At 36.8% G+C, this 23,489-nt stretch overlaps 1 protein-coding gene across 4 annotated transcripts in view; it reads left to right on the top strand.

Annotated features, from left to right (window-relative positions):
* The window catches only part of PAMR1 (peptidase domain containing associated with muscle regeneration 1), a 1,499,432-nt gene that overhangs the window by 1,383,304 nt on the left and 92,639 nt on the right, over positions 1 to 23,489 (top strand). For all 4 annotated transcript variants that reach the window (XM_044082656.1, XM_044082657.1, XM_044082655.1 and 1 more), the window contains 2 exons: positions 1,178 to 1,396; positions 3,733 to 3,951. In XM_044082656.1, the coding sequence (XP_043938591.1) occupies positions 1,178 to 1,396; positions 3,733 to 3,951 (438 nt within the window). The remainder of the gene's footprint in view (positions 1 to 1,177; positions 1,397 to 3,732; positions 3,952 to 23,489) is intronic.

Genomic DNA, 23,489 nt, shown 5'->3' with positions numbered 1-23,489 from the left:
CATACACACTAGGGGAATGTTATTCAGAAGATAAGGTAATTTCAGTTCAACTTCACACACATGCACACAAAATAAACTTACCAACAGAAACACACACAAAATTTACTGCACCATTTTCACATACAAAAGTGAATATGAATATTTAGCACCGATGATAACTCTGACACCTTCTCAAATTAAATAATTCTACCTAACAATAATACAGGCCAATAAAATGGGAATGAATGAATGGAGATACCAGTTCTCATTGTGATAAAACATCATTATGATAAAGCATACACACACACACACACGCACGCACGCACACATTTTGGAAACATTTATAAGCACTCATTGTTTGCTATTGCCATATGTGTTTTACCACAGTAATAGAATATTGTTTAACGATGGTCCACGGTGGTACAGCGGTAGCGTTGTTGCCTCACAGCAAGAGGTTCTCCCATTCGATTCTCGGCTGGAGTGCCTTCTGTGTGGAGTCTGCATGTCCTCCCTGTGGTCGAGTGGCCTCCAAAAGACATGCGTGAATGAGTGTGTCTTCACTGAAGGTTGGGCATTGAGCTGGCAACTCGGCACCATAAAAATCTACTGCCAGTCATTAGCAGACCGGAGTTCCACTGTGGTGACCCCTAACAGGGAAAGCCGAAAAGACAAACAATAGAATATTGTTTAACAGCTCCTGGAATATGGGTTAGTCACTCAGCTGTATCATGCATGTACTGCTGCTACTAAAATATTTCTTATAGTAATGCCTCAGCCAGAAAACACTGATAAAGCTATTTGTCAAAAATTTATAAATCTACAGGTAGAAAATATTTCAAAATAAGAAGCAGATGGAAAATCACTGGAATAAGAGACAACTGTTGACAGTCTATTTCACACACACACACACACACACACACACACACACACACACACACACACACACACACACACACACACGCGCGCGCGCACAATAATTGTTGCACAATACTGAAATTATATAATCTACTTTCTGTAGATTTATGTAAATAATTAATCATATACATCTGTATCTGTGTGTGTGTGTATATATATATATATATATATATATATATATATATATATATATATATATATATACACACTGTATATATAAATCCCATGTGACAGTTTTTTCCTCTTTTTGACTTTTTGTCTTTTACTTTCTTTTCTTTTCTAGTTCCAGAAGAAAAAATAGAGAACTGCCCAGAGCCTGTCATACCAGTACATGGATACATGGAAGTTTTAAAAGGAACAGGAAATATAATTAATGGTTTTGCAACGGTTGGGACAGTGATACAGTTTGCGTGTAATAGCTCCTACACCCTTGTTGGAAATGAGCAAAGTATTTGCCAGAAAGAGGGAGAATGGACTAGCAGGCAGCCCATCTGTGAGAAAGGTAACTTTTTCTTAATGATTTCAGAATTTTACTTTATTGACAACAATTACCTAATATTTAAAATCAAGGTTATTGAATCTGCATCACAGATATTGGACCTTTTACAAACAGTATTCTTAAGAAGGTAGTTACTGATATTTGATGGGCTGCATTGATTATAGAAGTGGTTAAAAGTCCATGATACACCCACTTCATAACCCTTTCCTGACAGCTTGCAGAACATGTAAGGGGTCATTAGGACTACATAGTGAAATACACTAATGGCGGCCTTCAGGATGGCTGTATAAGAATTGGTAGTCATCCTGAATGGATGAATGGGGCTGAGAATGCAATCATCAATCATATGGATAATGTGGACGGAGGAGAAAAACAGATGAACTGTTATGTTAATTTAGTAAGGTTTGTTTGCTTATATGGTAGTTTTTGTAATGCCATAATAAGACTTTTTTCACTGACGTAACTACGTTTTTAATGTATAAGCTTTTCAGATTTATTTGCTGTATATATTATGTTGCCTTCCTGAAGAAGAGATATTTCCATTTGAATATTGTCAATTAGGGTATAATATGAGTGTTAGTTTATTATGCTAATTTTCACCGTACCATCTATTTTATGTTACAGTTTCACATGCAGGTTTTCATTCTTTGGCGCACTCTTCCTAGTTTACTTGATGTATCTGTCACTGAGGATCAGAGAGGACTAAGTGTCAAGTACATGAATCACTTATGAAGTAATACTATCCAGGACGACAATTAGAAAAGTGAAGATCTGTTTTATTTTAATAACTGATTTTTGTATAAAATCCATAACATTTTAGAAACGTTTCATCTTTGCACAGACTGCAAGCATACTTTCAACTTTTGAGTATTCATATCCAATGTCATTATGTAAAAATGGGTTTCCTTCAGAAGCTCGAAATACTGAAATCTCGAATTTCAGTATCTCAAGCCTAAGAAGCCGAATCCACAGAATAGCGAAAGTTTAGAAGCGCGAAATTCAAAACCTCGAATACCGGCGGTTTTGAATTTCATGCTTCTAAACCTCCGCTGTGGTCATGTATTCAAGTAAGTGTGTGTGTGTGTGTGTGTGTGTGTGTGTGTGTGTGTGTGTGTGTGTGTGTTAAGGGGTTTGGGTAGGGGCTGTGGTGTGTCAACGTATTTTGTTGCTGTGATGTGTGTGTGCGAGGAGAATGTAGCTTGTGTGGTGGTGTTTTGTGTGTGTTTGTATGTAGTGCGACCTCGGAGTGAGAATATTTAAGTGGGGGGGTACAGGGAGGCTTGCCCCCATGCTTTCATGTAGTAGAAAGATTTTGTGTGTTTGTGTGGAGAATGGTGTGTGTGTGTATGTTGTAGCACCATGAAATTCAAAACCTCAGGTATTCGAGGTTTTGAATTTCGCGGTTTTCAGTTTTTGTTGTGTTTATTCGGCTTCTTAGGCTCGAGATACTGAAATTCGAGATTTCAGTATTTCGAGCTTCTGAAGTGAATCCGTAAAAACATATCAAACCTATTAGTACCTTCTTTGCAGTAACCAGCATTTTGTAACTAGCCCATTTATAAGTATAGAATGTGATAAATGTATACCATTCCTTATCTCCAACTAGCAATATATGGGTTATCATAACTCCAAGATGCATCAAGCAGGTGGCATTTGAATTGGAAGTGTCATAGTTCTATGAGTGAAGTACCTGATCTCTGAAAAAGATGAATTTTGGAAAATACAACTGTGTTACTCTTTTTAAAAAAGTCACATGGTCTGATTTCATCCAGTACATTTAAAAGGAATAGCAGAATAGGAATCAAATATTAATGTGTTTGTGTTGCCTGATCAAGTGGCTGTAAAAGATGTACTCCTCTGTTCCATCCATATGTATTTCCAGTACCCAGTGCAGGCATGCGCTACCTTTAATTCTCTGAAGGAGTGGTGCAGAAAAGCTATCTTCTGGTGTAGTCTCCTTTACTTCTCCCGAAACAGGAGCATCTAGAAAGCCAAATGACCAATTACAAATTCATTCTCATGTCTTGGGCGAGTATCAGCTCTCCTGGAACACTTCTACCAGGATTCTTCTACTTAGATAGACAAAGTATTGCAAAAGATGCTAAAATGCCTATGCAAAATGATTGTTTCTTCAGTCTGCTCTATAGCATTCCTCATTGTAATCATGATGTTTGGTCCTTCAGAAATCACTATCATTACGAAGGCTTTTAAAACTGTAGAACGTATTACACGCATTCTTCCAGATTAATAAAAAAAACAATACATTTATTTGGAAATTTTCTTACAGCAGTTCAGCTAAAGCTGAGCAAATAATTTATTAAGTCTTTTTTTATTTATAGAGCTAGATGAGAAGATTTTCCACTGCCTACTACCTGGCATTCCCACCCATGGCTATATGGACATTCTGGAAGGCACTGGACTTATTAAAAGTGGCTATGCAACTTCAGGCACAGTGATCAGCTTTGTTTGTAATAATTCTTACGTTCCAAGTGGAAGTGAAGAAAGAATATGTCAAGAAGATGGACAATGGACAGGGAAGCAACCTATCTGTGTCAAAGGTAATTTACATATAATTATGTCAGTGTTAATGTTATCACTAATTGGAAGTGTTTAGTTTTGTGATTTATACTGTTTACTGCAATGTAAGCTCTAATTTCAAAACTAAAATGCCAGCAACTGATGTCAAATTTTTGGAATGACCCTAGATTGTTTTGTCCTATTGCCGGTCTATAAAGAATGAAGGAGGTATGGAAGAAAGCATGCTATGCAGAAAATTATGATGTGTTTGTTTACTATAGCAATAACCCACGCCTGGGTGTGGGTAATGCTGGATTTACCCACGGTTGGCGTGGTTTGGTCCCGAGGGCGAAGCCCGAGGGACCAAACAAAGACAACCGTGGGTAAATCCAGCATTACCCACACCCAGAAGTGGGTTATTGCTATTATACAATGCCATTATTTAAGAAAAGAAATAATTACTTTTCTTAAATAATGGCATTGTATAATGCCTCTTTGCTACCCTTCCGCACCTGTCTGGTGTTCCGCGGCAGTTCTGATGTACTGCGCATGCCTACGCAGTACATCAGAGCTGTGGGCAAAAGCAACGGAGAACGCAAGTTCTCCGTTGCTTTTTACTGTCTCGCTATGTTAAATGGGTTTAACATAGCGAGACAAGTTTAAAAAAAAGCAACGGAGATCTCCGTTGCTTATTTTAAAGCTGTCTCGCTATGTTAAACTCATTTAACATAGCGAGACAGGTTTAAAAAGCAACGGAGATCGCAAGATCTCCGTTGCTTTAATGTGTTGCTATGTTAAAGGAGTTTAACATAGCGAGACAGCTTTAAAAAAAGCAACGGACATCTCCGTTGCTTTTTTTAAATCTGTGTCGCTATGTTAAACTCTTTTAACATAGCGAGATTAGTTATACTAACGGAACAAGTCCGGGCGACCGGACCTTTTTCCGTTAGTATATTGAGGGATTTACCACGGGCACGCTGGTTGGTCTGGCCAATCAGCGTGCACGTTTTTAGGGTAGGCATTGTATAATAGCTGAGTAATAATGACACAGTGGCAGGGCTAAGTTTTCCTTTTTCCTTCTAACCAGTTACATATTACATAAAACATGTTTCTAAGAGGTACAACATATTAAAATATCAACCAGAAAGAAGTGCTATTCAGCTAACTGATATGTAAAATGTAATTCATTCAAACTTCCTACAAAAGTGAACTTGCTGCCATGGCAGCATTTTTAGCAAATTTAGAAATAGGACCAAATCCAAACTATTGCAGGATGTACTTCTATAATATACACATTGCTGTGCAGCACTACAGATAATTTAGAAAACAAACAAAATTGCATGTTAAGCTCCCAGATAATAATAATACAGGCATATACTGATCCAAAATGGGTACCAGCTAATACATCATGGACATCTCATATACGCATAACCTTAGGACAGTAAATAAACTGGTACACACCAACAGGAAGACTGAAAGCATGACATAAATGTATTTATTTTTAAAAAAAGTAGAATCTTTTTAAATTCTTTTCAAATAAATAAACTGAATAATATCATTCCAGTGTATGAATTGTTAGATTTATTCATAATGACATGGTCTACCCATCATAGGCTTGGTGTAAACATCACTGTTATAAGTAAACCTATCATCATCTCTAAACCAGTGCTTGTGAGCCTGATATGTACATTTCAGAGTCATTCTTCAAGGTTACATAGCATAACCATAGACAAATGAATAATAGAATAGACACGTTAAGCATACACTCTCAAGTCTCAGACTACCTCCTTACTAACAACCTCCTTTTCAATACTTAGCATGGTTTCCAACCAAACCATAGCACCACCAATGCCTTACTCTCCTTTATTAACACTATCCTTCAGCATAAAAACAATGGCTATCTCTCCTCCGCTACTTTCCTAGACCTATCTAAAGCATTTGACATGGTCCCATACAAACAATTCATCTCTGTTCTCAATAACCTATTTTTCTCTCAGTCAGTCACCAACTGGTTTCAGAGTTACTTGTCTGACTGCCAACAATCCATTGTATGGCAGAATGACATATCTCCTCAACTACCTGTCTCTATTGGGGTTCCCCAAGAATCCATCCTTGGACTCCTACTCTTCCCTATTTTCACCAATAATCTAGCCTCTGTCACAAAACATGGCACACTCATACAATACGCAGATGTCTCAACCATCATCTGCTCAGCACAGTCCCTACCCAAACTGCAAAAAGTCACACAGGAAGCCTTTTCCTCTGTTGAAACTTGGTTATCCGATGCCCAATTAATACTCAACCCAAACAAAACTAAACTACTCATCTTCCAACCCACCAAACATAGTCAAAACAACTCTCACTATAACATCACAGCAAAAGACAACACCACTATACACCCAACCGAACACACCAAATTGCTAGGAGTGGAAATAGGCAATAAATTAAAATTGGGCATTCACATATCCATGACAATAAAAAAAGTCCACAAAAAACTAGGAACGTTCTACAGAAATAAGCAACGTCTCACCAAAACAGCAAAGATTTCAGTAGCAAATTCCCACCTTATCTCCACCCTATTTTATGCCTCTCCAATATATATACCAACCTAAGGCAATGCGATCTAAACAAGCTCGAGACCTTCTACAACAAAATCGTCAAATTCACCACAGGGGCATCTTACCGTAGTCACCACTGTCTCTCACTTGATGAACTGGGCTGGCTTGAACTCCCTCACCACCTTCACTGGTATCAACTCACACTCGCCCACAAATTAGTAAACTATCCACTAAAAGTCCCATCCCTCCAGAATCTACTCCATCCCTATCGCACCACCAGACCACTAAGATCCACCAATAAAAATCACTTACAGGTCACTAAAGCCAATAACTGTGCTGGAGAAGCACTATTCTCTTGCCCCATAGCTAAATTATGGAACTCCCTCCTACCCACAATTACCTCCGTACCATCATGCACCCACTTCAAAACTTTACTAAAAGCGCACATAAAAACATGCTGGCTATGCCCTTGCAACTCCCCCTTTAATATCACCCACCCACTACCTTTCTTTCTACCCCACTAACTACCTTGATTATAGCTAACTACTTATTATACAGCAGGAACATCTTATTGTAATAATTGTTAATGTCTGTTATGCACTTCGCAAATTATAAAGATTCTAGTTGTCTACTGATGTACTATGTTCTTCATCTTTAACTATGTTTGTAATTGTTAATTGCTATGTTGATCAAATTGTTAATTGCTATGTAAATCCAATGTAACTACTGTCTGTATATTTTAACTGTGGAGCTTTTCTCCCCGGGCCTCCGCTGAAAATGGACCTACGTCCAGTCGGACACTCCTGGTCAACAAATGTAAATAAATAAATAAATAAAATAATATCTGACTGTTGGTGGACTAGCAATTCTCTCTTTCAGGACTTCAAATGCTCTTTGGTTTTGCTCTAAACAAGACCAGGATGCATCTTTACATGTCAGCTCTCTGGGCGGTGCTGAAAGTTGGCTCAAGTCTGGAATAAACTCACCTAAGTAATTAACCATGCCAAGAAAATGTTGCAGGGCTTGCACATTGTGTGTTGTGGGCATCTCAAGAATGGCTGTTTGTTTGTAAGGGTCTGGTTGTAGGCCTGTACTTGCAAACAAATGACAAACATTAAGTGACTTCATGTAGCTTGAACTATCATTTCTGGGCAGTGAGCTTAAGATTCACTTGACTTATCCTTTCCAGAACTTTTCTGAGGATTTTGTCATGCTCTGCTTCATCATGACCTCCTACAAGTATGGCATCTATTATAATAGCACAATGATACCCAGAAAATTTTGCTCCATTGCACATTGAAAGACTTCACTTGCAGAATTTATCACAAATGGCAGTCTCAAAAATCTGTACCTGCTAAACAGAGTACTGAAAGTAGTGAGCAATGAGAATTTCTTGTCAATCTGAATTTGCCAAAATGAACTCTTTGCATCTAAGACAAAAAAAAAATAGTGGCATTTGGCATCAAGGCTGCAAATTCTTCAGCTGTGCGAATTGGATGATGAGGTCTTTTTAATGCTTTGTTCAAATATTGTGGGTCAATACATATTCTGATGTCATCTGTGCTTTTCTTATGAGCTACCACGATGGACAATACACATTCAGTTGGAGATTCAAACAAATCACACCAATTTTTAAACTGTCTCTGGGCCCTAATAGTGACAGGACGTGCCTCTTGACTACATAAAATAACAAGTCGTAGCTTCTTCCAGCAGAGTAACATGAAAGCACTACTAAGCCTTTGGTCTGAATTTCTTCACCTCCTTAAGCAACAAGCTTTGCATACCTTGCCAAATCAATCAATGTTCCTTTTTGATAAAAGAATGTGGGTCTTTTGATTTACAAAATGCTTTGAAATGATTCCATTTATTGCATTTGTGGCATTGCTGACCAAAATCTAAAAATGTTTTCCCTTTTAGATTCATGATTACCACCACGATTATGACAGATATCAATGAAACTAGGCTGGGGGCCATTGTTTTGAGTTTGCTGACTCACTCTTATGCTTCACTGAGACTGTGTGAAGTATGGAATTTGCTAGAAAGCTCAGGGGTTTACAGTTGCTATGTGCTTGGGCCTGTTTCTTGTGACAACGTGGTGCATACTATCAACATGAGCTTTGTCACTGTGCCTTCTAGAGCTGCTCTCATTTGTGAGCATATCTGTGTGCTTTTCTGTTAGCTCATATATCTGAAAAATCTCAGTGGCCTTATTCAAAGTTAAATCACTTTCATGAAGCAAAATCTTTCTCATAGCATCATCTTTTATACCACACACAAGTCTGTCTTTTATCAACTCATCCCTTAAGTTACCAAATCTGCACGTTTTAGCCTTATTTCTCAGGTCATTTATTTATGCTGCGAACGTTTCACCAGGCTTTTGATCCCTTGTGTAAAATAACTGCCTTTCCATTACACATTTCTCTAAATTTATGTTTTAAGCACTCTGGGTCCAACCTTGACTTAGCCTGTACAACAATAATGGTAGTTTCCCCCTCTCTGGTATAGATAGCAGGTGCATACACAAGTGAGCATTCCTTTCTATGGCTTCTGAACCAGCTAAATTAAGCAGAATAAATGCCTTTGTTTGGGCATCTTTATCAGAAAATGCAGCCTGTATGAAAATGTTGTACCCTTGCTCAAACACTGTCCAGTTCTCAGCAATATTACTGTCAAACACAAGTGCACTGGGTTTTCGCAATCCATCTGGCATGCCCACAAAGTATGCACAAACACACTGAAAATATGGTCCTTGTAATTATGTATGAACAGTTTTATGAGCTTGTAACAAGATTCAAATGCACAATAAACTATTTGAAATACTGTACTTAGCGAAATATGCTCTGTAATGGCTGTACTTTGCGAAATATGCCTTGTAATGTCTGTACTTTACAAAATAGCTTTACTGTAACACTGTACAAACATGCAAACATTTTATATACTTCTGATAACTCAGATATCTTTGCTTAATATGAAAAATACACAGGTTTTGCAAAAATGCGGTTGTTTCCCCTTATTTTATTCGTTTTATACAATTCGGACTTTTATTTCAAACATTTTCTGTAGTAATCTGAATATTTTTTATCAATATTGTGCATATCAGTTTATGTGAAAGTTATTTAGAATGCTATGTGTGCCTCGTTTCATATTATGTGAAAAGAAATAGTGCTGAGCAAGTTTTAATACCTGTTTTGTGAAGTACGCACATTTAGGATGGACCACTCTTGTATATTCCTCCAGCATCTAAACAAGAGCCTCTAATAATTTTACCCAAGCCATTTTTGACCTTATACCCCTTCAGTATGCTTCTTTTAACTCCATGTCCTTTTAGATATGCAGCTTCTGGCACTGTGTCCTTTAGACATGCCGCTTCTGACACCGTGTCCTTTAGACATGCCACTTCTGACACCATCTCACTTGTTCATCTCTAATACATAAAACAAGAAGGCTGGGATTTTCGTTCAGATGCTTTAATACCTAGAAGCACATCAGGATGGATAGCAGCATCATAAAACATGAATGAACTAGTTAACAGACAGACCTTATATACAGACATGCTTATATCTCAACTGCTTACTACAAAATGGCAGTCAGGCTCGCACGTGCTCAGTATTTATACACTTGTGCAAGACCTAGGATAGCTTCTTAAAGATATATATATATATATATATATATATATATATATATATATATATACACACATATATTGGTCTACACCTATCATGCCTAGACTATGCAATCTCACACAGCTTTTATAAAAGTAGATCACACTTTTTAAGCATGTGAGTGTTCTTTATGAATACAGTGTAAAACAAAATTTAACATAATTATAGGCATGCCTTGCTTTAAAGTGAATGGCACATGATCTAAATTTATACATATAGGCAAAATAAATTTCTTCTCATTGCTAGCATTTTAATTAAAAACGGAAATCCAAGTCCTTTGTTTAATACACTGCTTTTTATGGCACGGCCCATAAGACATACTTTAGAAATTTACTTAACATCCTGTCTTATAATAGTGTAAAAGGAGTACTTATTATAAGCAAATTATTTCACATGGAGCTTACTGTTTTTCGTTTTTCTTTTAATTTACTTTTCATCATGTGATGCTAAGCCTTGACAGGAAAGAAAGTGAACAAGGTCCAAGTATGTTTTTAATTGTTCCTCTTCATTGTTGAATGTGTTTTTCATTTTTTTTGTAGCAAGGTCATTAATACATATTTTACTTATCAAGTTCCTGAATGATTGTACCAGTGAGTAGAAAAAAAATAACACTCCTAATTATTTATTTATCCAACCATCTACCCACAACCCATCCATGCTATGTTTACTAGATTAGTTTCATTAGGTTAGTGGCCTCTTTTCAAGTTATTTATACTTTTCCTACTGTTTTCAGTAGGTGTGTGGGATCTTTGACATCCATCCGAGTTACCACTAACTCAAGTAGATCAGACCTCAGTTTAATGTCTCATCTGAAGGACGACACACCCAGGAGTGCCACACCCCTCTATTACTTTCTCAGCAATCCACCAGCTTGACTGAGGATAAAATCCAGTGCCGTCTGGTTCTCCAGCACCACTGACATAAAATGCATTACTAAAAAGGTAATTTATACATATATACATATTATATCTGGGTGGCACAGTGGTTAGTGTTGTCGCCTCACAGGATTTATTGATGATAGTTGGTTTGAGGAGGGGATCGGAATCAATAACTATTCTTTGTTAGCCTAAAGTATCACTTGAGCAAAGCCAGAAGTCTGATAAATACTGTTTGAGTTGATTTTTAAATTGAGTTAAGTTGCTGGTGATTCTATTAGTGTGATGAAGTGCATCCCAGATTTTTGCAACATACTTTGAATATAGAGAGTCCCCAGCACTGTTTGTGAATTCAGTAACTTGTAATAATGATTTATTTGTTGATTGAAGTATACATTTGTTGGAATAAGGTTGAGTTGTATTTAGGAGAGCAGGGATTTTATCTAGGTGATTGAGTAGTTTATGAGCCATTGTTAACTGGGTGTATGTCTGGAAATATGGGAGTTCTAGCCAGGATAGTTTTCTTAGGGGAAGACAGTGGTGTGTACTATGTGAAGAGTCTGTGGCGAATTTTGCTATTTTATTATAGCATGTTTCTAGTTTGTCTAGGTCTGCCTTTTTCAGGTTGGTAAGATGGAAGAGGTATAGAGGAGAGTTGAGAGGAGATGTGTTCTGGCTATGGCTAGTCTAGAACTGTCTGTCAGAAATGTTTTATGTATACCCATCTTTTTATGAACTTTAACTGTTTGTGATATGTGTAGATAAAAATCTCAGTTTATTGTCAATTTGAACTCCTAGTAGTTTTGTTTGTGGTTCTGGGGTTATTATTGTACTGTGTGAAGCAGTGATGTAGATTAGGGGGGACATAATACTCAATATCTATGTTTAGAATATTGTGTTTTTGATTTTTGTTAATTTTAATTTTTGAAATTTTAAATACTTTTTAAAGTTTTTTTCTGACTACTGGTTATTGTAGTCTGCATTATCTCCTTTGTGGTAAAGATTAATAGTTAATATAGTCAAAATCATCGTATAAGCCTACTGGAAAACCTAATATAAACATTATATAAAGCACTTTTGTTTTCACAATCCCAAACCAATACCCCGGACTCCAGGTTTTTGGTTAATTAAATTCAGTAGTGATGTGCCTAGTGTTGTTTATGTGGCCCAGTATAGATTTTGAATTATCTTGCATGAAGACACAACACTAATTTTAAATGACATTGTACTCCCCTTCCCCCCTTTTGTGCTCACCAGCATACAATTGACTGCCATCCTGTTTTGACATGTCATTGTCTTCATGGCAGTCTTCTCAGTTGTCATTTCCAGTTTTACTCCTGATTTTTTTTAACAAATTAGATAATGGTCTAACTTTATTAATGATGTGCCCCGCACCATAGAAATAGGATGGAATATATATTTTAGCCTCTTGTTATTTTTCTTTTTGATTTAGCGTTTTTTTGAGGTAGAGTAGGATAGTTTGTGATTGAAGGAACAATATAGCCAGCATAGCACCTTTCTGAGCCATCAGTAGGCAATCAGCTGTAAACTCTGTTTTTGCAAATGTAGTAGCAGCCTTTGAATATATTCAGTTCTTGACCCCTGAGGGATGAGTCTGGAAACCATTTATGCTGGTCTCTCGTGATTCTGTATTTTCTGTCTCCCACTGCATGATGTTCTTTTCATTTGAAGCAGATTTGTCCTCTTGCCAATGTTAGCCAACTTGATATAGACCTTGTGGGTAAAATCAGTAACACTCTTTTACGTTGTGTTTTGATTGGACAGTCTCTTCAAATTCTGTTTGCAGCAAAGATACTGGAAGACATGGGAATTTCTTCTTTTGCATGATGAGAGATATGGCTGCAAACCCAGCAAATGATTTATTCAAGTTCATGGCATAACGGCGGAGCATGGTTAGTCAAGAAGTGCACCTCTAGCCTTTGTTCTGGCACAGGTTCAGTAGGGCACATAATCCTAAAATATGCATAGCTGCTATGTACTTTCTCAGCTTTTCAATCAGAAGCTTTTATAGTAAATGGCTCTGTTGGGTAAAATGGTTGCTTTTACTGGCTGACTTAATATTAAAGGAGAATAGGTAGCAAAGTGGTTGCACTTTGTGGACAAATGAAATGCCGTCTTTATTTCTGAAGCTGTAAGTTCAATTTCTGATGCACATCTCAGGATGCTTCTTGAGAAGGGATATGATCATATTCAAACATCTCTGGAGCTGATGTTTTTTGGCTTCTTATTTACTGGACTTCAGCTATATATCTTTGGAGTTTGGAGTTTCTTCTTTGTCAGAATTTACAATGACTGTCTTTTTTAACTGGCTGGCATGGATTCCTCATGGTAGGTGTTTACACTTTATGGATGTTCATAGGTTCATAAGTAGGTACTACTCTATCGGCTCAAGGGCCTACATAAGCCTAGCCAACATGGTTCCCTGGCTTATGCCTCCCAAGAAAGTTATTTTCCTGTGCCACTGTTGAGCAGAGACAAAGAAGTGATGCCCGGGGTGTATTTCCTATTTCCCATCCACTCAAGATTTTTCTTGAAGAGTGCTAATGAAGAACTTTGCTTGACATAGATGAGTAGCTTGTTCCAGAGTATGTGAAGTCTCTGGGTCAGGAATCTATCCCTTGGGGTAGTTAAATCTACCAGACAAGGTCCTTTTCATCTAGGCTCTCCTGCTGTATTTTATGGAACATCTGTATTAGAACTCGGTCATCTGGCAAAAACGCATGGCAATTTTTTTTTCTTCCTGTGGAAATGCCTGCTTGGTAATTGGCATTATTAATTTTAATGCATATATTAAGCTTCCTGCAATATTTAATAATAATGTTCTATTGCAATAAATAATCATTTTTATTCAGTCTTGATGGTGGCATGCCAGGAACCCCCAATGGGTGAATACTTAATCTTGTTGCCTTAGGTTATATGATATACACCAATATATGTGAAGTATAATGTTTGTGAATGTGAACTTGTTAATACTTTTGTAGAAATGTAAATCTACCTATGTCACAAGTGATAATTCAATAAAAGTGTTTAATTGTTTCCTATACTATTATCAACTTAAAATCCTCAAATTTAATGACAGAACATCAGGCCATTTTACATCCTTTTCTTTTACAAAATTTTGCCAGCTTATTTTCAAAATATCATTATATCCTTTTTACTTGTTCTGAGGCTTGTGGCCTATAAATGTAGTAAAATGTTAAATCCAGAATTTCCATAGAAATTATTATTATTATTATTATTATTATTTCTAATTAACTTATATAGTACCTTTTGTGCAGAGTCTGCATGTCATCCATGTGGTCATGTGGGTTTCCTCTGGGTGCTCCGGTTTCCTCCCACATCCCAAAGGCATGCTATAGGTGGATTGGACAATGTAAATTGGCCCTAGATGTGAATGTGTGTGTGTGTGTGTGCACCTTCTGTGAAAGGTTGGGTGCCGATCTGGCAAATTGACAACGTAAAACTCCACTGCCAATCTTGAGCTGACAGGTGATCCACTGTGGCGACCCCAAACCGGGAAAACCTGAAAGAAGAAGCTTGGACAAGCTTCCTTTGTATGTCATTCTACCTTTGATAACAGCATTCATGTTTTCATATAATGGGGAAATAGTGTTCTGTTCTTATTCACTCATGTTATCCACCAATTAATTTTAATTCTTACTGATAGATAATAACAACTGTCTAGCAGATTCATCTAACTTATATTATTTCATTAAATATTGTGGGAGTTAGATTTTCCATTTTCAAAGCAATCAGACCATAATACTAATCCATTCCGTTTTCTTAAATATAAGTTACTTTTTAGTAAGCTATACAAGTTAATTATAATTAATAGTAATAATAATAATAATAATTTTGATGCAAACTTCTGGAACTTTTTAGATAGTAGTGGGTGACTCAATAGATAGTAAGAATATAACTTTGTTAGTTAAATCAGTTAGTAAAACTTTTTCAGGTTTGTACTGGAATATATATATACATACACACACACACACACATATATATATATATATATATATAAAATGTTTGTTAATCCCTATAAAATCTCTAAATTTTGTAAAATGATTTCTACAGTTTGTTGAGGATGTAGTAAAGATATAAAAGCTGAGTGGACACACATGTTTATGGATTCAGAAAAATCAAATGTATATTGGGAAGAGATAAGTATGTTTTTAAGGGGTTATGGTGTGATAATTTTTGTTTAACTAGATCAGTAATACTAATGAATGTTCCACTTCCTGTATCTGTAAAAGCAAAAAAGTAACAAATGTTTTGGGCTCTTTTGGCAGTTGCCAGAAAAGTTATTAAAAAAATTTTGGAAATCGAACTCAGTTCCTACGTTCAAAGAATTTTTAAATTTAACAGCAATACTATGTCAAACTGTAAAACAACTGATTGGAATAAGATCTATAAATCATACTAAGAGTTTTAGTGGTTGGGATAACATTGAAATGTTGCTACTGAAATACCAAGATTCTTAATGTGTTAATTGTATAAGATTGCCTTAATGATTCAACGTATTCCAATTATTGTGAAGCAATATATAAAGTTGAATTTCTTCCTGTGTATATATTGTAAATATGTTAATAAACATTTTCTTAAAAAATATTTAATCCACTTGCAGAACTCTACTTAATTATTCTATTACCTGCCCTGTAAAGTGAGTCACTTTCTTTAACAGGTTTTATATATTGTGGTTGTGTCTTCCTTACCACAAGACAAAGCTTCTATCTATTTGGCGAACATGCATACATACCTCTCAACCTGGAAACATCAAAAATCTGGACAAGGCCCATGAAAAATAGGTACAAATCTGTACGCTGATTAACATCTAATTTGCATACATAATTATGTAACCCCACCCACTCCAATGGAATTGTGGGACACCAACTTTCGAACACAAATTAAAGAACAGACAACCAAAACATGGCACCAGAGTCCCCCTGCAGCCATTCCAGTGTCCTGTTACCTGGCTATTTTGCCCCATTTACCATAAACACTACTAATGTATGCATACTGCTTGACTTCTACAATGATCTGAATTTTATTTTTATATTTTACAGCACAACAATGCAGAAACACTAAAAGACATCATCTGGTAAACAAAGCAATACTGTCTCACAATGAAAATAGGCTTGACATTAAACTTTGCCCTTGAAACTCACATTCATTGAAACAGCATTGAAACCCACACACACCACATCCAAAGAAAATGCATCTGGCCAGTGGTGGATAAAGATTACCTTTGGGCTGTTTTCAAATCATTGGCCCCTTGTACACAAAACAAGAAACATACATGTGTTCTTTTCTTTATACACCTTCCTGACTTTATTAAATTATATTCCTTGTATAATACAACACACATGTTAGAGGAGCGCATTTTAAATTTATTGTTTGAACATTTTACCAGTAATCTGTACTATAGGCAATGAAACAAAACACATTAACCAATAATGACAAAACTTCCCAATTCAGAACTTTTCCATCATAAAAGTCTGCTTCTAAACCCACACTATAAATACAATGACAGTAGTGTAAGCCATAGGCATCTTGCACAGCGTCTCACACTTATTTTCAATTTCATTTTTTTTTTGGGGGGGGGGCAAAAGGTCAAAAACCAGGGACACATTTTAAACATTGCTTGTATAATTTTGTAAAGTTGCTAGAATAAAATGCTGTGCTACCATCATGCATTTCACTGGCAGGTTTTGAACCCAAGACTCCATGCACTACATTCAGAACAACATACTACTACTATCCCAAATCAGCAGCTGCCTGAAAAATAGGAAGACTGAAATCATTTAGTGAATTCATTTCTCACTTCTCAACATAGCTCTTAACCTCAACACAAAAAACATGGACAAACAACAAAGCCAACAATGGGGGAATACAAATTCACTTCTCACTTACCATATCTCTGAACTGTTAGCACAAAAATGTTCTTACTTCTCATCATAGCTCTCTGAACTCTTAGTACAAAAAAAAAAATCTGGACAAAGCTCAGAACATAACTTTCAACTGTTAGAGAAAAAAGCTCTCAACTCACTCAGAAATGTTGGTGGCTAGGGATAGTAGGCTCTTTTTACCCTGTACTAAAGGTACAGGGTTTGAGCCTGAATACCTCTAGCCACCAAGTGTATTTAACAAAACTTGGTAAAAACCGAGTAATTCGGAACGGTTGGGAGGTCTGATACATCTATATATATATATATATATATATATATATATATATATATATATATAGACACACATATATATATATATATATATATATATATATATATATATATATATATATATATATATGTGTAGTTATATGGATATATGCTGATTTATCTGAAAAGCAGCATATTGAAGCACAACTGCTCAAAATTATACTATAAAAAAACCCAAAATGACAGTAAACTCCATGTGGGGGAGGGATGCACCCCCATCCCTTACTAATTATATATACGAAATGCGAGATCACACTACAGTGGGGAAAGGGCAAATTCCCTTACTCCCACTGTACCACAATTTCTCACATAAACAAACCAGACATGTTAGAGCAACTGACACTTATCCGGCACCATAGCTATTGTAAAGCAATTCATCTGTACTTGATATTCCCTTACTAGCCAGCTTTTAAGGATGTATGCCGTCTTATAAGTTGTTTTATTGCTGAAATAGGACAGAGGTTTATTTCCTGTGTAAAAAATGTGTTACAAATATGTGCCATATTTTTTTGTGTAATGACAAGTTTGCATGTATTATTTCCTGTCATATTACACGTCAGGAAGACATTACTCTTTTCTTTGCCGTTTAGTCCCATGATGATGATGATGTCTACTTTTTTTTAATAAAGCAAGTGTCTCATATCCCACATATCTGAAACAGACAATGGTTTCCTTTAAAAATGTATGTATTATCGCTGCAATCCTGGAAAATTTTTGAGAATAAATCCCGAAAAGAAATCTATGATGTCAGTTCTCCCCATGGTTATTAATAATTTTCTATGCCATGTTTTCCATTGTCAAATCACCAATCTATAACTTAAAACAATAAATGTTTGGGAAAATCTATGTTTTGAAAAGTAAAATGACAGTTATCATGACATCTCTTATAGTATGAGATTCCTTTTTGGTATGTAATATGAATAGTTACGAACAATTAAAATAGGACTGCAGTTAATAAATCAGAATAATCAGTAAAACACTATATTAGAAAGTGAAAAGTAAATATGTAGTGACAGAAAAACAACAGGAACCTCATGCATGCATTTAGAAGCAGGCTTACCCATTAAATACAAAAAACACTGCAGAGAAGCATCCATATATTAAAACTTGCCAGAGACATTTTCCTGAAATTAGCTACACCTATGCATTTTTTTTTCTGCAGCCACTTGAAGAATTATCTGGGATTTCCTCTCTGCAGATAACAGTGTAGTCATGCCAGCAGCTGTTTACTGCATGTTTTTCAGCTATTTATTTTTGCAATTGGCTTAATTTGTTTTGCATTAGTTTTATTTTACTGAACTATAGAATGTTATGCCATATTTGACTTTTGTATACTGTTTCTGTGTGCTGACACAAAACACCTGTGCTTCATACTAAATGAGGCTCCCTTGGCTTCAGTGTCCTTCCCTTCCTTTTTGCTGTTACTTTTGGCAGACCAGCCAGCAAGTATGAATTCCTGACTTTTAACTAGGTCTCCAGTTGTAAATTTGGAAAAAGGAACTGCAGATACATTCAGCATTAGTTCTTATTTTTAATCTAGAATATGGCAGTTTCCCACGTTGGAAACCATGATTTCACTCCACAAAAACAGTGCTGTTTGTGCCTAGAGAGAGAATGACCTTTTAAGTGTTAAGGCACCTGCAGTTGATGGTTTTAACTCAATGTGCTGGTAGCTTGATGAAGAAAATGTCAGTGCATTAAAATATTGCTAAAAGGGGCTGCATTGACTTCAGTGTCCTTCCCTTTTTCTGTTACTTTTGGCAGACCAGCCAGCAAGTATGGATTCCTGACTGACTGCAAATCTAACAGACATAGTCAGTGAATACAGATTAGATGTATGGATCACTGATTGATCAATGGCTCACTCACACACACACACACACACACACACACACACACACACACACACACACACACACACACACACTCACCTGTCCTTACCTGCCTGAGTAGTTTGTTCGGCTTGATGGACGAACTACAAGCCCTTCTTCTGTTCATTTGCGCCATTAATCCTTCCTCCTAGTGTTGCTGCCCGGCCACCGCCATAATTCCCGCCGTTTCAGGCGAACTGCTCAGCTTTCCTCCTAGTGTTGCTGACTTGCTGCCCGGCCATCGCCATTAATCCCGGCTCGAATTCCCGCCGTTTCAGCCAGCCGGAAATGATGATGTGAGCTCCTTGAGCTCAATTCCGACTGGCTGGTAGCCTGGCGGAGCTGACGTCATTGTGCACGTGATGATGTCAGCTCCGACAGCGCAAAAATTTTAAAAATATAAAGGAAAATCGGAAATGAAGGGGTGCCACTCGGGAATCGTGGCACCCCTTCATTTGGACCCCAAAACTCGGTAAAAACCGAGTAATTCGGAATGGTTGGGAGGTCTGCATGCATCTAGTTGCTGAAACAGACCTACATTCTTGACATTTGTCCCCCTGTAAATTTTAGAAGGATCCCCATGTGCTTGGCAAGGTGGAGAATCTAGTTTTTGTTTTACGTTTTATGTCATGAGACTGACAGGTCAAACAGTTTGTCAGATCTGATGGGCCACTGTGGAGAAACCCAGATCATACTAACTTTTGCCGCTGCTGCTTTAATCATTTCTCCTTTCTTTTTTTAATTTCTCCAAATCTTTTGGGTTTCTAATATCATGACAGGAATGAACCCCATTCCTAAGACAAAGTATGATTTAAGTTCATGAAATTAGTATTGTTTCAATCTCCGATGTCAGCCAAAGGTGCTCTTTGCAGCACCTGCAATGTGCCCAGTAATGACTCCTTCTGCAATTCGTATGGAGTTGTATGTATTGGTAACATATCTGAATATGACTGTAGATTCTTTTTTTATAAGACCTGTTGCTGCTACTGCTATTGGGATTGTCTGGATGTCTTTTCTCCACATTGCTCTCATTTCTACCTGCAAACCTGATATTTTATGACTTTTTGTCTCTCTGTACACAAGACACTGTAGTCACTGGGTGTGGCAATTTCAATGATCAATGCTACTTTTATCTTCTTTCATAGACCACTATATCCAGTTTTCTTGCATCTATCTTTTGAACTGTTGGTAATGGGTGATCCCATGTGATGTAGACTTTATCATTTTCTGTGATGTTTTGTGTCTTATATTTCCAGTGTTTTTCAGACACTCCAATACCATAATGTTTGCACAATCCCCAGTGCAGCAGTCTTACCACATTATTATACCTTTCAGTATACAGTCCTTCTGACATTAGTATGTCACAACCAGCAACGAGGTGTGTGACTGTTTCCAATTCTGTTTTACAAAACTTGATTTGTCTGTTTCTCCCACATGCTCAATGGACTTTGTAAACCAATGTGTACTTAGCCCAATATCTTGGACCACCAATATTAACCTTTTATCTCTTGCTTTGAATTCACCTCTCCTTAACCATTCCTGTGTTCAGTCCAGATCAACATGAGATTCTTCCAGAAGTTTTCTATACTTGCAACTATATTTATGCATTTTCCACATTTTTGCCTTCTCATCTGAGCCTTCACCTTGTATTATTTCTTTTGTTTTAGGCACATTCAGTTACTGCCTGATTTTTGTCTACTTCTGGTTTGATTTCCATTCCAGCTTGATGCCGATATGCTTCTGCTAGACTAAGCAGGGAGGTCATCTTAGATTTATTCTCCTCATGTCTCAAAACTTTCATTATGTTTGGGTCTTGTGAGGTCAGCAGATATGTGTTGAGTCACACAATTGCAGATCTATACATGTAATCAGTTTCAAGGAGGCCCATCCCTCCTTCGGAACGGGAATATATAATCTTGGTATGCACTGATTTTTATAAATCATTTGGTGAGCATGAAGCATCCTTCTTGTTTTCCTATCTAATCTAGCCAACACATTTTGGGGCCAGTCAATCACTCCAAAACTGTAAGTTAGGACAGGATGAGCAAATTGATTTATCAACTTTCAGGATTAATTTAAGTCTTGTAAAATATTCCTTACTAAGTTTTATTTGCATTTGTTCATATTTTATTGTTAATCCTTCAACAGTTCCCAAATATTTATACACTCCATCTTGCTCAAGTTCTTTTATATCATATTCTTGTCCCAAACTGATGTTTTCTTGGTGTGCAGCTTTCCTGCTTTAAAGGTTGCTTTTGCACATTTATGAAGACTAAGTGACATTCTTATATCATCTGAAAAAGTTTTGACGAATTGCAGTTGTGCTTTGAGTTCATCATCTGATGAGCTCTGCGCTTTTAAATCATTGACAAAGAAGATGAGAAGTCTTCACACTTTGCTGTTTTCTAGGAGCCAAATTATAGCCATGGTTTTAAGTAGACAGCTTAATGGGTTAAGCACAAGACAGAGAGTCACCCTGGAATATCCCCCTTTGAATTTTTATCCCTGGAATAATAATCTGTCCTTTATCATGGCTTAACTGCAAAGTGATCTTCCACTGTTTCATGGTTACTGTATGTAATCAATCAGTGTAGGGTGTATCTTATACATTTTTAAGATCTCTCTTATGCATGAGTATGGGATACTATCAGATGCTTTTTTGTAGTCAGTCCATGCCATACTTAGATTCTTCCCTTTCTTACAGTTCTCCACTATAACTTTAGTTGACAAGTGATCCTTTGTTCCTTACAACTTTCTTTTATTGCCTTTTTCTTCTATTGCCATAATTGAGTTTTCTTCTAAATGACTATAAACTCTGCCTGGTCTGGCCCCATTGTAGGAATGTTTATGTATTTTAAGGATTTTACATTGTCATTTTTTCAAGTCCTACCTGGCACCAGTGCACCTACCAGGAACACTTTTTTCTCTGTGTTCACTCCTTTCTCTGTGTGTAATGCAACATGGTACACAAGGGCAAAGTAGGGCAGCCATTCCTTTGGCAAAACCGGACGGTCAGACATGTTTCACCAAATGTGTTCAGGATATAAAACACAATCTGATTTTTTTCATGATTTTTTTTCTTCCTTAGTTGCTCTATATTATATAACTGCCAGCTCATGACATTTAAAAAAGGTAAAGGTAAGTTATTTTTACCTATAACAGGCAGTACCACAGCTTTAGCTGCCTTATCTACTAATGCATTGCCTAATGCAACCCGCCTGTTACCTCTTGAATGTGCCCTTGTGGCAATTTTAAAGCTTTAAGAGATTTGCTGCATTTATTTCATTTTTATCGGACTCCCTTTAGAATTCAATAACTCTCTTTGAGCCAAGAAATATCTAAAATCATGAACAACACCAAAGACATTCTGCCATAAGGGTTGTCATGTAAATAGTAGCAGTCTTCCATTTAGACAGCATTCAAGCCCTAGTCAGAGCAATCAGTTTGGATATCCGTGCAGAAAAAACACTCTTTAAGTTTCCTTTCTCTAAAATAGCATTTTCAGAGCATAACTGCATATTCACTTTTCATATTTTTATGGTGTGTCTTTGATGTGAAACATTTGTGAATAAAGTTAGATCTGGGTTCTGAGGAGTGATCTATTTTAGTCTATTTTTGACTTTGAACACATTTCTACCACTTGGATATGTCACAAGGTATCTACAATAGCTGGAAGCAAAATATTGAACACCATTCTAAAGAAATATATGTACCTTTCAATAGTAATAATTCATTTTCCTTTACACTTGAAGATGATAGGAGCCAAGTCTTATGTTTTAAAGTAAATAGCTACTGCGTGATGAGGTACAGCAACAGTCAGTGGGAAACTAAGACTAAAGAAGCTGAAAGAAAGTTTTGCAATATTTGGTGCTGCAGCTACTGGGTTTGATGCAGGGCAGAAATCCAGCAGCTACTGTCTGATGCAGGGCATAAATCCAGCAGCTATTGTGTGCGATGCAGGGCGGAAATCCAGCAACTAGTGGGTTTTATGCAGGGTGGCAGCAGCTATTGTGTGCGATGCAGGGTGGAAATCCAGCAGCTAGTGGGTTTTATGCAGGGTGGGAATCCTGCAGCTACTGGGTCTGAAGCAGGGTTTGCTTGTCTAGTTATATTGTTTCCCTTTATCGGTAAAATCAAACAAGTACCTCCTATCAGGATGGATAGGAATAGAATGGAAAGCTGGGTAGCCTTATCTGCAATTGGACCTACTTTGGCTTTTGCTGTTATGTGCTCATTACTTTGTCTGTCCCACAGTGTACATTTACTAAACTTTTTTAAAGCAAAATGTTAGGATAACATGTTGAAAGAGGGCATGGATAATTTAATGTATATCTGCAAAGATTCCTGGCATTTTTCTTATCACATTTTTTGTGCTTT

The sequence above is a fragment of the Protopterus annectens genome, chromosome 9.part0 (assembly GCF_019279795.1).
Source record: "Protopterus annectens isolate FY-2018-M chromosome 9.part0, PAN1.0, whole genome shotgun sequence".
Taxonomy (NCBI): Eukaryota; Metazoa; Chordata; order Ceratodontiformes; family Protopteridae; genus Protopterus; species Protopterus annectens.
The sequence above is the reverse complement of the archived record's forward strand: the minus strand, read 5'-3'. Positions and strand labels throughout refer to the sequence as shown.